The sequence below is a fragment of the Rousettus aegyptiacus genome, unplaced genomic scaffold (assembly GCF_014176215.1).
Source record: "Rousettus aegyptiacus isolate mRouAeg1 unplaced genomic scaffold, mRouAeg1.p scaffold_m13_p_4, whole genome shotgun sequence".
Lineage (NCBI taxonomy): Eukaryota > Metazoa > Chordata > Mammalia > Chiroptera > Pteropodidae > Rousettus > Rousettus aegyptiacus.
The window spans coordinates 144,157,965-144,172,831 of record NW_023416307.1 but is presented as its reverse complement, the minus strand read 5'-3'; the positions used below and the strand labels follow the sequence as shown (position 1 = coordinate 144,172,831).

At 32.8% G+C, this 14,867-nt stretch overlaps 1 protein-coding gene across 1 annotated transcript in view; it reads right to left on the bottom strand.

Moving 5' to 3' along the window:
- The window catches only part of STT3B (STT3 oligosaccharyltransferase complex catalytic subunit B), an 87,946-nt gene that overhangs the window by 30,718 nt on the left and 42,361 nt on the right, over positions 1 to 14,867 (bottom strand). The window contains exon 4 of the mRNA XM_016140780.2: positions 67 to 132. Coding sequence (XP_015996266.1) covers positions 67 to 132 — 66 coding nt within the window. The remainder of the gene's footprint in view (positions 1 to 66; positions 133 to 14,867) is intronic.

The window sequence follows — 14,867 nt, the reverse complement described above, 5'->3', positions numbered from 1 at the left end:
GAGAAACTGGTCTAACTGCCAAACAGACTCGTTAGACCTCATGTAGTTTCAAACATAACATCTTACCATATAGAAATATGACAAGCAGCAGCACACTGTCCAAAAAACTGACCCAGTTTTTACAGATTTTACCTAAAAAAAAAAAAAAGCAATAGATGTAATAAAAAATGTTTATAAATGTTCCTGCTGAATAAAAAGATGTTAAATGTTTAAAAAGCCTGTATTACAAAAAGCCAAGGTCATAAAAAAAGTACTGAGGTTATTTAGATATTTAGATCCACTTAATATATACATTTGTAAAGCAGTCAGGCATTTTAGAAATAGCTTTGATTTTATTTCTAGTGATTTAGTTTTCAGAAAAAGAATAATCTTAACAGGAACAAATGATATTTTTTCCGTTTATTTTACTTCTATCTTAAAATGATTAATATCAACGAATTGAGATTTAACTAAATAATAAATTTGTTCAGTAAATCTACATTTCATATGGTTGGGTTGCTTAGACATTACATACACCTTAATGTGTAATTTTTCTTCATTTGAATGTAATCATCTATATCTCCCATACGATTCAAATGATGAGCTCCCATTTTTGAAAACTCTTCATTATCTAGAAATTTTCAGATACCAAAATCAATATCTCCAAGAAATTTATATTCCTAAAATAGTTTCTAGATAGTTTAGTGACATACCAGTAAAATTCTCAATTACTGAACTGGAAAGACAACTTGCAGTAAATGAAGGTTCAAAAAGGTGACAAATCTCTACTGAAAAAACTAATCAAAGAAATAATTCCCTGATAAGAGTTTATATATTCATCTGAAAAAGCAAAATATGTTAGCAACTTCAGAAAATTGAATTTTTAATTTCAGAAAACACAAGTTCTAAATACTTATGCTAAAGGGCCAATTTTAAGATGAGTATGTGAATGTCCTAAAGAAATGATAGACATAAGAAGCCCCATTAAAAGCAATTCTGTATGTAAAAAAAAAAAATTAATGCCAAGCCCCAACAGGAAGTTCACATTTAACAGTATTCAACAGAGCTGATTTCAAGAAATTCTTTACTTTTAAAATGGGCCTCTGCTAGTATGTTAAAGCCCACTACAGGTGACAGCCAATCTTTGGGAGAACTGCTTAAAAAAAAAAAAAAAAAACCGAAAGGGGAGGGAGGAAGGAAAGAGAAAACATTCTTGATTTACAGCACTTAAAGGTGTTTCAGGCTGATTTCTACTAGACTAGTGAAAAATTGCTTTGAATTTATCATGGTATATACGTGTGACAAAATAGCCCCTCCTCTTCCCCACAAATCTAACTTGATTTTAAAAATATGGGCTAAGGTTTATCTTTGACAGGGTAAAATAATAAGGTAGGCCTTTATGCTAAAATGTAATTTAAAGTAAGAAAAATTTCCAGGGCAGATTAGAGATTATTCCTGTAATGTCCAGTTTCTAGAGACTAAAGAAGTGAGATGGAACCAAGTAATGCTGCCAAATCATATGGAGACCAAAACATAGAGAGACCAAAGATAATTTTTAGAAAAGGGAGTGGGTACTACAGAAATGGAAAAGAAAATGTTCAGAAAGGTCTAATTCTAAGTGGGAGAGAATAGAAAGAAATAGTGTCCTCAGAGGATGAGATGCACCAGAAACAAAAACGAATCCCAAGTACAGGGACACAGAAGGCTATGGTAGGTAAATCGATAGAGCAAACAAGAAAAAAAAAAAAGAGAGATTAAGAGTACAAAGGATAGGCTGTCCAGTCAGAGGTAGAGAAAAAAATGTTGGCAGGGAAAGCTTGCAAATGATCATTCAGTCTTTTATTTTATGAACCAGTTATTATTTTTTGCCTCTCAGTTCTAATACAGCCTTCAATGTATGTTCTGTGATAACATAATTCCTTTAACTATTTCTCCTTTAAGTGAGTATGGTGTTAAGGTTTCTCAGAAGTGTAAGAGGAACACTGTAGGAGAAGCTCTCTAATTATTTCAGGTGTAGCCTGGATTTGATTGGATGGGTGCAAGGATATCTGGTGGTACAGACACCAGCCATGGGCCCAAAATGAAGTCCTTTTATGACTGCAGCCTTGATCTATCAATAACCTTTCTGCAGTCCTCTTGACATGGTAACCAGAAGCCCCATATACACTCTGAAAACCTCCTGCCTCCCACTAGTACCCAAACTCCCACCATGTACCATGCTATGCAAGTCACCGGCTCCCCCATGTCTATAGTCCAAAGGGTGGTTCATTGCTTGTCTGGCAGCGCCAAACCAGCTCCGGCTTGGCCAAATCATAGAGCTTCTCTGCTGCTGGTGGGCTGAACCACACCCTCCCCAGTGAGATCTAAATCCTTTCAAAGCTTGTCTTTCCTTGGGTACTCTACCTCAGCCTATGGATACCCTATAGTGTCCTTCTATATTACTCTTCAGTTATAGTTAATATTTCTTTACATAAAACTTCCCATTTAACCTACTGTGATTGACTGGATCCAGACTACTACAATCTATTACCAAAAAATAAATAAAAATAAAAACTCATTATATATTTATAACTACTAAAAATAGTTCACATCCTGAAATTTCCAGACACTAAAGCTAACTATATGGGCTGAGAGAGAATAAGAAAGGATATATACTGTGACCCAAATATATCCTCAGTATTTACCAATACACAAATGTGTATTAGACACACAAATTATAATTTAGTCTTGCCCCAACTAGGAAAATAAGACAGAAAAGGACTACAGTTAAAGCTCGATATGACAGCGCATATGATGAGTCTACACTCAGTGCCAAAAGGTCCTTACAGATCCTGAATGCCCTTGGTAATAGAGATAAAAGTTACAAGGTTGGTATAATAACTGAAGTGAGTGTTGAGGTCCAAATTTATAGTAGTAGGAATGTATACAAAAAGGAGAGGCTATGCTCAAAGACCAAATCAACGTGTTTTGGTGAGCTACTACAATTCAAAAGTAATGGAGAAAAAGAAATTGAGTAGAATTCCTAGTTTCCTAGCTTAAGGTATACTAGCCATCAGTGGAAAGGAAGAAGGCAAACAGGTAGGTGTACATTGGTGTTTTCTGAACTCAGTCTTTGATATTGAAAGACCTGATTTAGAATTCTTCAATAACAGAATTAGAAATTAACAAGAATGCTGAGAGAAATTTCCAAATATTTTGAACAATACACTTCTAAAGAACACATGGGTCAAAGAAGAAATTATGAAATAAAAGAAAAACTTTAACTACGACAATGAAAACACAACATATTAAAATATACAGAAAATAGTAAAGCAATGATTAGCTTTAAATCTCTTATTAGAAAAGTAGAAAGAGCTAAAATAACTTATGTTTCAACTTCAAAAAACCAGAGAAGAGCAAACCAATCACGAAGTAGAAGAAAATAACAAAGATTAAGAAACAGATGAACTTGAACAGATACAGAGAAAAATCAATGAAAATAAAAGTTGGATAAACTTTAAACCAAGATAAAAGAGAAGATACAAAAAAGTGACACTGGGAATAAAGAGATGACATCACTACAGACTGTACAGAAAATAATTATAAAGGAGTTACTATGAAGTGCCAAAATTTAGATCATTTAGATGAAATGGAAGAGTTTTAAAAAAAAGATACACATTATCAAATTACTCATGAAGAAACATAAAATCAAAACAGAACTATGTCAATAAAAATTGAATTAGTAGTTAAAAATCTTCCCAGGTTCAAGTGGCTTCACTCGTGAGAAGCAATCAACAGTTAAGGAAGAAACAGTACCAGCCTATAAAAACTCTTTTAGAAAAATGGAAGGGAAGGAAACACTTCCCTAATTTTTTTAGGAGCCCAGTATAACCCTGATACCAAGGCCAGACAAAGCTATCAGAAGAAAATAAAACTACATGTCAATATCCCTTGTGGATACAGAAGCAAAAATCCTTCACAAAATATAAACAATACAAACCCAGTAATATATTAAAAAGGTTCATACATCATGAACCAATGGAATTTATTCCAGGAATTCACAGTTATTTTAACATCTGAAAATAAAGTAATGCAGTGGTTCCCAATTGAAGGTGATTCTGCCACCCCCCTGCCCCCCTCCCTGGGACATTTGGCAACATCTGAAGACATTTTTGATTACCGCAACCTGGCATCTAGCATGTCGAGGCAAGGGATGCTGCTAAATATCCTACAGTACACAAAACATTATCCAAACTACCTGGCCCAAAATGTCAATAATGCTGAGATAGAGAAATCCCAAATTGATGTAATAAAGGAAATAATCATATGATCATCTCCGCAGACATAAACAAAGCATTTGAGAAAAATCTAATACACACTCATGATAAAAACTCTCAAACTGAAAATAGATAAAAACTTTCTTACTCTATGATAAAGAATATATACAAAAAAACTTCAACTAACATTGTACTTAATGGTGAAAGCCTGAATGCTTTTCCCTTAAGATCAGGAAAGAACAGATGTCCATGTTCATTGTTTCTATTAGACACTGTGTTAGAGTTTCGAGCCAGTGCAGTCAAGAAAAATTTTTTTAATGTATGCACATTGCAAAAGAAGAAGCAAAACACTTTGTAGATAACATGATCTTTTTTAAAATTCCAAAGAATCTTAAAAAAAAATTCACATGCAAGTTTATTAGCAAGGTCACAGGATACATGATCAGTATATAAAAAACTATAATACTTCACAATTTTAAAAGGTACTATGAAGCTACATTAATCAAGACAGTGAGTCAATGGTATACGGATAGAACATTAGATCAATGAAACAGAATAGAGTTGTGAAATAAACCCACAATTTATGGTCAATTAATTCTCAACAAAGACATCAATTCAGGGGAAAGGAATGTCTTTTCAATAAATAACTACTGAACTGGATATCCATGTTCCCAAAAGAGGGAGTTGGGAATCTTAGACCCTTCATACCACATTAAAAAATTCATTCTAAGTGAGTCATAGACATAAATGCAATAACTAAATTATAAAGCTTCATAAATAAAACATACAGAACATATGTGTGGCATTGAGTTAGGCAACAGTTTCTTATGTAACACCAACAGTATAATCTACAAAAAATAATGACTTACACTTCATCAAAATTTTAAATTTTTGTCCCTCAAAAGACCATTAAGAAAATGAAAAGAGAGCTAGACTGGGAGAAAATATATGCAAAACATGTATTTGACAGGACTTCTCAGATTCAGGACCTTTATCTCGAATAAAAAAAGAAAATCTTATAGCTCCATTATAAGACAGACTATTTTCCCTCTAAAAATGAGTAAAAGATTTCAATAAATATTTCTCTGAGGAGAATACACATAAAATACCAATAAGCACATGAAAAGATATCAACATCATTAGTCATTAAGGAAATGCAAATTAAAACCACAATGAGATATTACTAGACCACCCTCTAGAATGGCTATAATCAGAAGCCAATGAAACCAGTATTTCCAAGAATGTGGAAAAACTGGAACCCTCATACAGTATTGGTTACAATGAAAAATGTTACATTTGTTGGAAAAGTTTGGTAGCTTATTTAAGGAGTAGCTACACTAAACATAAAACCCAGCATTTCTTCTCCTAGGGGTTTGTTCCTAGGAAAAATGAAAACATAGGTGCAAACATAAATATATGCACCTAGCATTCGCAGCAGCATTATTTAACCAAAAACTGGAAACCCAAATGTCCACCAATTGACGAATGGATTAACAAAATTTGGTATATATCTACACAATGGATTTTATGCAATAAAAAAAAGGAGTGAACTAGTGATATTTGCAACAGTATGAAAAAAGCACTAAAACATGGTAAGTAAAAGAAGACACATACAGAAGAATATATATATTACATGACGCAGTTTATATGAAATTTCTAGGAATAAAAAGTATATCAGGAGTTGCCTGGGTCCGGAGATGAGTAGATAAAAAATGGGGCTTGACTATAAACAGAGACAAGTGAGTAAACATTTGGGAGTGATGGAAATGTTCTAAAATTAAACTGTCATGATGATCATAGAAATTCATAAATTTAAAATAGGTGAATTCTACCATATATAAATTATAGCTAAATAGAGCCGTTTTTAAAAAGAAAAAAAAGAGAAAGCCAAAAGGAAAAAAATTAACCTCTGTCAGAAAGGTCACCTTCTTTCTGAGAAGAGATCCTACCAAATAGGATGGAGGATGGCTTGGAAAGGAGGAGACAGGAATCTTTAGCTAGCTTCCCGGTAGGGTAGAAATATCTCTAGCCTTCTTCTCTGCTCAAGTAATATTAAACAAAATAGGCAGAATACAAAATAGGCAGGATACAAAATTGTGTTTACTGAATAATCATCAACTACATGCAGGAGAAAAAAGCAATGTACATGGAAAAATGAATACAGATAGAAAATATATTAAAATGGCTAAGCCAAAGATACTAAAGTCATAAGTAATTTCTCATTTGCTTAATTTTCTGTTATTTAATTATACCTTTCTAACAAAAACTAGTAAGCATAATTAAAGACCCCCAAAAAAGATTTAGAGTGAAAAAGTTCTATAGGTTGAAGTTAGAAAACACTAGTTTAGATTTTTATGTACTGGGCAATGAAAAAAACTGTAAAAGGTTAGTCATAAATTTCATATAGCCTTAATTTCATTTTCATTGTGACCTTCCTTTAAAGCAGTAATAATCTGATACCTATCCATAAAAAACACTGGATCAATGAAATTGGGTATTGCCATCACTCATATCTGGATATCTCACCAGTCCTTTTTGCTCCAGCTTCAAAAAGGTACTTAATATGGTTAAATCTGTTTAGCAGCTTACTAACTTTTTGTGTGTGTGGTTTTATCTGTTAAAATTTATGTTAGTTTCAGGTATACAGTACAATGATTAGACATTTATAGTTTATGAAGTGATACCCCGATTATTCTAGCATCCATCTGCCTCTACACATAGCCATTACAAAACTATCGACTATATTCCCTATGTTGTAACCTATGTCTCTATGACTGTTTTGTAACTACTAAATTGTACTTCTTCATCCCTTACTTATGTTTACTAATGTTTGAAAAATGAAAGCATAGAAAGACTACTATTACCTAATTAACAGGACAAAGAAAAAATTTAGCTCACTGCTCCCAATCAGGGAATATGGTAAAAGACACGTAGGAAATATGTCACTTGTTCTGACAATTAAAATCATTTCTTTTTATTTTGCTAAGTGTGTCCCTGAATTAGGTAAGTCCTTTAAAGAGTTAATGTGTATTTACTTCATAATACTCCCCAAAGAGTCACCTAAAATTAGTTCATACAATTGAGTTATATGATGTTTGAACAATGGGTCCAACAGTACATACAAAAGCATAGCAAATTAGAATTAAAAATTTAAACCTTAACATAGATAATCTAAATAAGCCAATACCTAGTAAAGAAATTGAAATAATAACTAAGAACCTTCCAAACACAAAGCCCACATGGTTTCACCGGTGAATTCTATCAAACATTTTAGGAAGAGATAACTTTCTAAAATCTCTCCCCAAAAATATAGAAGCTGGGTTACTTCCTAACTCATTTTGAGGCCAGCAGTATCCTAATACCAAATCTAAACAAAGAAAAAACAACTACAGACCATTATTTTCCACAGAGATAAAAAAAATCCCCAACAAAATGTTAGCAAACTGAATCTAATAATGAATAAAAAGACTTACACAACATAATCAAGTGGGATATATTCTGGGTATTCATGGCTGGTTCAATATTCAAAAAAAAAAACAATTAATGTAATATATCACATCAAAAGGTTAAAGGAAAAAGATCCTATATGAATAGATACCAAAAAACATCTGACAAAATCCAATGCCCATTCAAGATAACTGCAACTTGATTTAAAAAAAAAAAAAAAAAAAAAAGTCTGCAAAAAGCTACAGCTAATATCACACTTACTGGTGGAAAATTTGAAGCTTTCCCACTAAGATCAGGAATAATGGAAGAATGTCTACTCTCACCATGTCTTTTCAACACTTGTTGAAAAGTGCTAGCTACTCCAATAATAGATGAAAAACAGTATACAGACTGGGAAGAAATAAAGCTGTTTTTGTTTGTATGACATAATGGTTTATATATAAAATCTCAAACAAATCAAACAAAAAACTACTGAAACTAATAAATATAATTATAGGCAATGTTGTAAGATACAAACTTCAACTGAGTTACTATATACCAGCAATGAACAAGTGGAATTTAAAAGAAAAACACCACTATTTAACATACAATGCACCTAACCACAAACAGAAGAAAGGAAGGAGAGGGAAGGAAGGAGAGAAAGAGCAAGAGAAAGAAAGACAGAAAGAAAGGGGGGAAGGGAGGGAGAAAGAGAGGGAGGAGAAGAAAAAGAGAGGGAAGAGAGAGATTGAAAGAGAAAAAGGGAAGGAAGGAAAGAAAGGAAAAGTAAATACTTAGGCATAAATCTAACAGTATGTACAGAATTCATGTGACAACTACCAAACTCCAATGAAAGAAATCAAAGATCTGAATAAATGGAGATTTTCCATGTTTATGATAGGAAAACTCAAGATAGTTAAGATGTCGATTCTTCAACTCGATGTGTAGATGCAATATAATCACAATAAAAATCTCAGCAAGTTATCTTGTAGACATAAACAAACTAATTCAAAAATTTATATGGAAAAGAAAAACCCAGAATAACCAACACAATATAGAAGAACAAAATCACAGGACAAATACAACCCAACTTCAAGATTATAAGTTAGAGTGTAATAGTACCCCCTTACCCTCAGTTCTGCTTTTCTAGGTTTCAGTCAACCATTGCCTAAAACTATTAAATGGAAAATTCTAGAAACAATTCAATAAACAATTCTTAAGTTTTAAGTTTTGTTCTGAATAATGTGATGAAATCTCACAACGTCTCCCTGCGAAAAGCAAATTAAAACACTGATATACTATTACATTCCCACTAGAATGGCTAAAATTAAAAAATTTGAACATACCATGTGCTGATGAAGTAAATGCAACTCCTCATATTCTGGTGGAGTGGATGCCAAATGACACAACCACTTTAGGAAACTCTTTGGGAGCTTTTTTATAAAATTAAGTATATACTTATCATGCAAACCAGTAATCCCACACCTAGGCATTTATCTAAGAGGAACACTAATTTATGTCAGTATGAAGAATTGTATGCAAACATTTATAGCTGCTTTATTCATAACTGCCAAAAGCTAGAAAACTATAGTACATTCATACAACAGAATACTAGTCAGTGATAAAAAGAAACAAACTACGGAACTATACAACAACATGGATGACTTTCAAAGTATTACACTAACTGAAGTGAGCCAGACACAAAGGGTCAGTCCTTACTGTTTCTATTACATGGCATTCTAGAAAACGAACTACTAAAGACAGACAAAAATCAGATCTCTGGCTGCAAGGAATGTGGGTTAAGAAAAGGATGTGATTACATGGGCACAAAAGGAAACCTTTAAAAAAATAATTACATATATATATGAGGCAATATGATAAGCACCATTTCAAGTACAATTTTATCTGTATTAGCTCTGTTTTTGGTGACTAGTAACAAGAAAAGTAATAATAAACATGTACTCATCACTTTCTGGGTTCCCACAATGTTCTATATCTTTGCATGTATTAACTTAAATCAAATGAGATAGGTATTAATATTCCACTTTTCTATTTGACAAAATACACAGGGAGATGGTTTAAACAACCCTAATGATAGAGCTAGCATTTAAACAAAAAGGAAGAAAACCATGGCAGTTTGTCTACATAGACTGTACTTCTAACCACTAGATCCTAATAAAAAAGTTTAGAATCTCTATAGAATGCAAATCCCAAAGTACACAGAAATATGTCTGTCAACAGTGCTTTGATAACAATAATGCTATGACACAAGAGTAGATCTTTTAAATTCATTCATTCATTATGGTGACATGGGTTAAAGAAATCCAGTAAGTTTCAGGTGTACAATTTAGCAGTAAGGCGTGTATGTATGTATGTATGTATGTATGTATGTATGTAGTATATGTACAGATATACATATACATATATACATATATGTATGTAGTATATGTATATATACATACACAAATATATACATATATGTATATATGTGTGTATATGATTGATATATATATAGTGTATTCACCGCCCATAGTTAGAATTCTTTCTGTCACCACATATTTGACCCCCTGTACCCTATCTACCTCCCCTCTCCCCCCTCCCCTGCTACCCTCTGGTAACCGCTAGTCTACAGTCCATGTCCATGAGTCTGTTTGTTTGTCCTTTTCCTTTGTTGCTTTTAGGTTTTTGTCCCACATATTAAGTGATATCATGTGGTTTTCAACTTTTTCTGTCTGGCTTATTTTGATTAGCATAATTATCTTAAGGTCCATCCATGCTGTCACAAATGGCAGTATTTTATGTCTTCTTATGGCTGAGCAATATTCCATTGTATATATGTACCACAGCTTCTTTAGCCAATCATCTATCATAGGACACTTTGGTAGATTCCATATGCTAGCCACCGTGAATAATGCTGCTATGAACATCAGTGTGCAAATATCTTTTCGGATATGGGTTTTCAAGTCTTTGAAGTAAATACTCAGTAGAGGGATTGTTGGATCATATGGTAAATCAATTTTTAGTTTTTTGAGGAACCTCCATACTATTTTCCATAGTGGCTGTAGCAATTTGCAGTCCCACCAGCAGTGTATGAGGGTTCCTTTTTCTACATATCCTCTCCAACATTTGTTATTACTTGTCCTTTTGATAACGGCTATTCTAACAGGTGTGAGAATGCATCTCATTGTGGTTTTGATTTCACACCCATACACTGGTTATTCAGGAATAACCACTCATGAAGTTGATATATATGATGGACACATCCCTTTTTTTATACTTTCATTATATATACTTTCGTCAGGTATAAACAGTCTGGTTTATACTATTTACAATTTAAATAAATGATATCATGCTGTATGTATTCTACCTCAATCTACTTCTCCCCTTGGGATTATACTGTCAAGATCTATAACATTTATACATATTACTTTTATGATTTTAATAATTATATACAAAATGCCTCAAATAGATGTTCCGAATTTCGAGGTTTTTTTCTCAGCTGCACACAATAAACTAAATTTGCTTTTAAACATTTTTTAGTGACTACAGCAGCATTAGCGGCATCCTACTGCTTGTCATCATCTTCATATCCATGCGTGCTTTTCCTTCTTCTCAAACTCACAATCAAGCAACCATCTATATTGACTGCAAAATTCTTCTCTGGAATTCCTTGCCAAAGTAAAAATGTCCATGAAGTAAGTAGTTTTATAAGATGTAGAACAGTTACTAAAAAAGAAAACTAGTGCTGCCACTTACCTAGCTACCTAAAAATGTACTTAATTATATAAGAGAGTATTCACATATAAGTTTTTGGTAATTTCCAACATTGAAAAAAAATGATCATAGGCTAAAGCTAAAACAATAAACAAACAAACAAGCTGAAAGTAGAGGGCAGGACTAAGTAGTATCATTTTCCATGTAAGAAGAATATTAAGTTTAAGCAACTTGACAACAACAGACTTATAGTTTCTGGTTCTGCATGTATCAAGTTTAGAAGTCACCATTCTGTCCTAAGTAAAAAGCTGAACAGACTGAAAAAATCAGCAACTCCTCTTGGATCTATAAGTGAGGAAAAAACGTGGACAAAATGCGGCATTCAAGACTAGAGAGACACACTTGTGAACACAGGGGGTGGTCACGGCTTACCAGTGCCGAGACTCACCAGTGGAAACAGATAAAGAAAACCTGAACTGAAACTCAAGAATCGCTGGACACTCAGTGTGTAAAATTGAGTGAGGAGACTGAAAAACTCTAGGTTGGATTCAGTCATATGGAGGCTCCCACAATTTGTGTGATTTACCTCCAAGATCTCAACCAGGTTCTCACAATAAATATAGGGGGGAAAAGTCCCTTCGTTGCTTCTGGCAAAGTGTCTAACCTACAGCATGTTATAAGAGCCTAACTAACCTGGGGGAAGGGAAATACCCAACTCCAGTCAGCTACACCCTTCTACATAGGATAAGTAAAATACCCAACTCCAGCCTACTCTAGCCGTCTTTTCCTACCTAAGGAGGGAGGGGGAAAAAAAGAAGCACTTACAAAGTTCACAGTCCGGCTTACTAATCACAGGACCATAGAATGCTTCTCCTTTGCGCACACCTTACCTTCGCATTACTAAAGAAATTACAGAAATTAAAGAAATTCCTTTTACTTAGTATATTGTGTCTGGCTTTAAAGAAAATATTGCAAAGCATACAAAACGGCAAAAAACAAACAAACAAACAAACAAACAAACAAACAAACAAACCCCCCTGCAATTTAGAGACAGAACAAGCATCAGACCAGGAATTTTAAAGTACTATGATTAATATGTTAGGGGCTCTAATGGATAAAACAGACAGCATGTAAGAATAGATGAGCAGTAAATGCAGAGATGGAAATCCTAAGGAAGAACCAAAAGGAAATGCTAGAGATCAAAAATACTATAACAGAAATAAAGAATGCCTTTGATGAGCTTATTAGTAGACTAGGCATGGCTAAGTAAAGAATCTCTGAGCTAGAGGATATATCAATAGAAACCTACAAAACTAAAAAGCAAAGAGAACAAAGGCTGTTAAAAAGAGAATAATATCTAAGGACTGTGGAACAACAACAAAAAGTATAATGTGTGTAATGGAAATATCAGAGGAGAAGAGAGAAAAGAAAAGCATATTTGAAAAGATAATGATGACAATTTCCCCAAATGAACATCAGACACCAAACCACAAATCCAGGAAGCTCAAACACTAAGCAATAAATGCATGCATGCGCGCGCACACACACACAAACACACACAGCCAATCTACACCTAGACATCTTTTTCAAACTACAGAAAATCAAAGATAAAGTTCTAGAAGTAGCCAGTAGAAAAGACACTTAACCTGCAGAAGGATGAAAATAAGAATTACGTCACTTCTACTAAGAAACCATACAAGCGAGAACACAGTGAAATATTTAAAGTATTGAGAGAAAAAACCCACCAACCTAGAATTCTATATATTGTGAAATTATCCTTCAAAATTTGTAAAAGAAAAATAAGACTTTATCAAACAGCATTTGAGAGAATTTGACAGCAGACTTGTTTTGCAATAAATGTTAAAGTTCTTCAGCAACAAGAAAAATAATATAGATCAGAAACTTAGACCTACATAAAGAAACAAAGAACATCACAGACAGAACAAGTAAAATAAAAACTTCTATTTTCTTATTTTTAATTGATATTACAGATATAACGATTTGTTAGAAATAATATCAACAATGTATTCTATTACATATGTTTATGGATATATATCTTACATATTATGTATAAGTAAAATAAATAACAGTAACATTACAAAGAACGAGAGGAAGGGATTAGGATTATTTTGTTATTATAAGGTACTTACACTACCTGTGAATTGATATAGTGTAAGAATAACATATGTTATGAAAGGAGAGAAAATGGAATCATAAAATGCACAATTAAAACCACAAAAGTCAGAAAATGAGTGGAGGACAAAAATAGAAACAAAGAACAAGAGTAACAAATAGAAAACAGGAATATATATGTAAATATTAATTCAACTATATCAATAATCTGAACATCACTATTAGTCTAAATGTACCAATTAAAAAACAAATTATCAGGGTCAATCAAAAAACAAGACCCAAGTATATGTTGTCTACCAGAAGCCAACTTCAAATATAAAGATACATAAAGGTTAAAAATAAACAGATGGCAAAGGAAAATATGCCATGCTAACACTAATCAAAAACAAAGAAGGAATAGCTATATTAATTTCAGACATAGCAGATGTCCAAGCAAGGAAAGTTACCGGGGATAAAAAAAGGCATTACATAATGATAAAGAGATTAATTCTCCAAGAAGACATAATAATCATTAGAGTGTATGCACCTAATTACAGAGGGTCAAACTACAATGAGGAAAAAACTGATAGAACTGCAAGGAAATATAGATGAATCCACTATCAAAATTAGAGACGGCAAAACCTCTCTCTCAGGAATGGGCAGATCTAGCAGGTAGATATAATAGACATCTACAGATTACATCATTGAACAGCAGAATACATACTCTTCTCAAGCCAACAATGGAACATTCACCAAGATAAACAACATTCTGGGCCATAAAATACATCTTAACAAATTTAAAAGAACAGAAATCATTTAATATGTACTCTCAGCTCACAAGAGAACTAAAAATAAATAACAGAAAGGTAATTGAAAATTTTCAAAAATATGTGGAGATTAAACACTTCTAAATAACACGTGGGTCAAAGAAAACAATTAGAAGAGAAATTTAAAAACAGTCTCAACTAAATAAAATTGAAAACAACTTATCAAAATTTGTGTGATGAAAACAGTGCTTACAGGGACATTTACAGCACTGAATGCATATACTAGAAAAGAAAGATTTATCTAAACCGATAATCTAAGTTTCCACCTTAGGTAATTAGAAAAAAGAAGGGAAATTTAAATTCAAAGGAAGCAGAACAAAAAAAGGAGAGCAGAAATTAACAAAAATGAAAATAGAAAATAGAGACAATCAATGAAACGGAAAACTGATTCTCTGAAAGGTTAAAAAAAAAATCTATTAGGGCACAAATTAGTAATATCAGGAATGAAAGATGGAACATCACACTACAGATCCCATGAAATATTTATTAAAAGGATAATAAAGGAATACTATGAACAACTCTGTGTTCATAATTTGATAATTAAATGAACCAA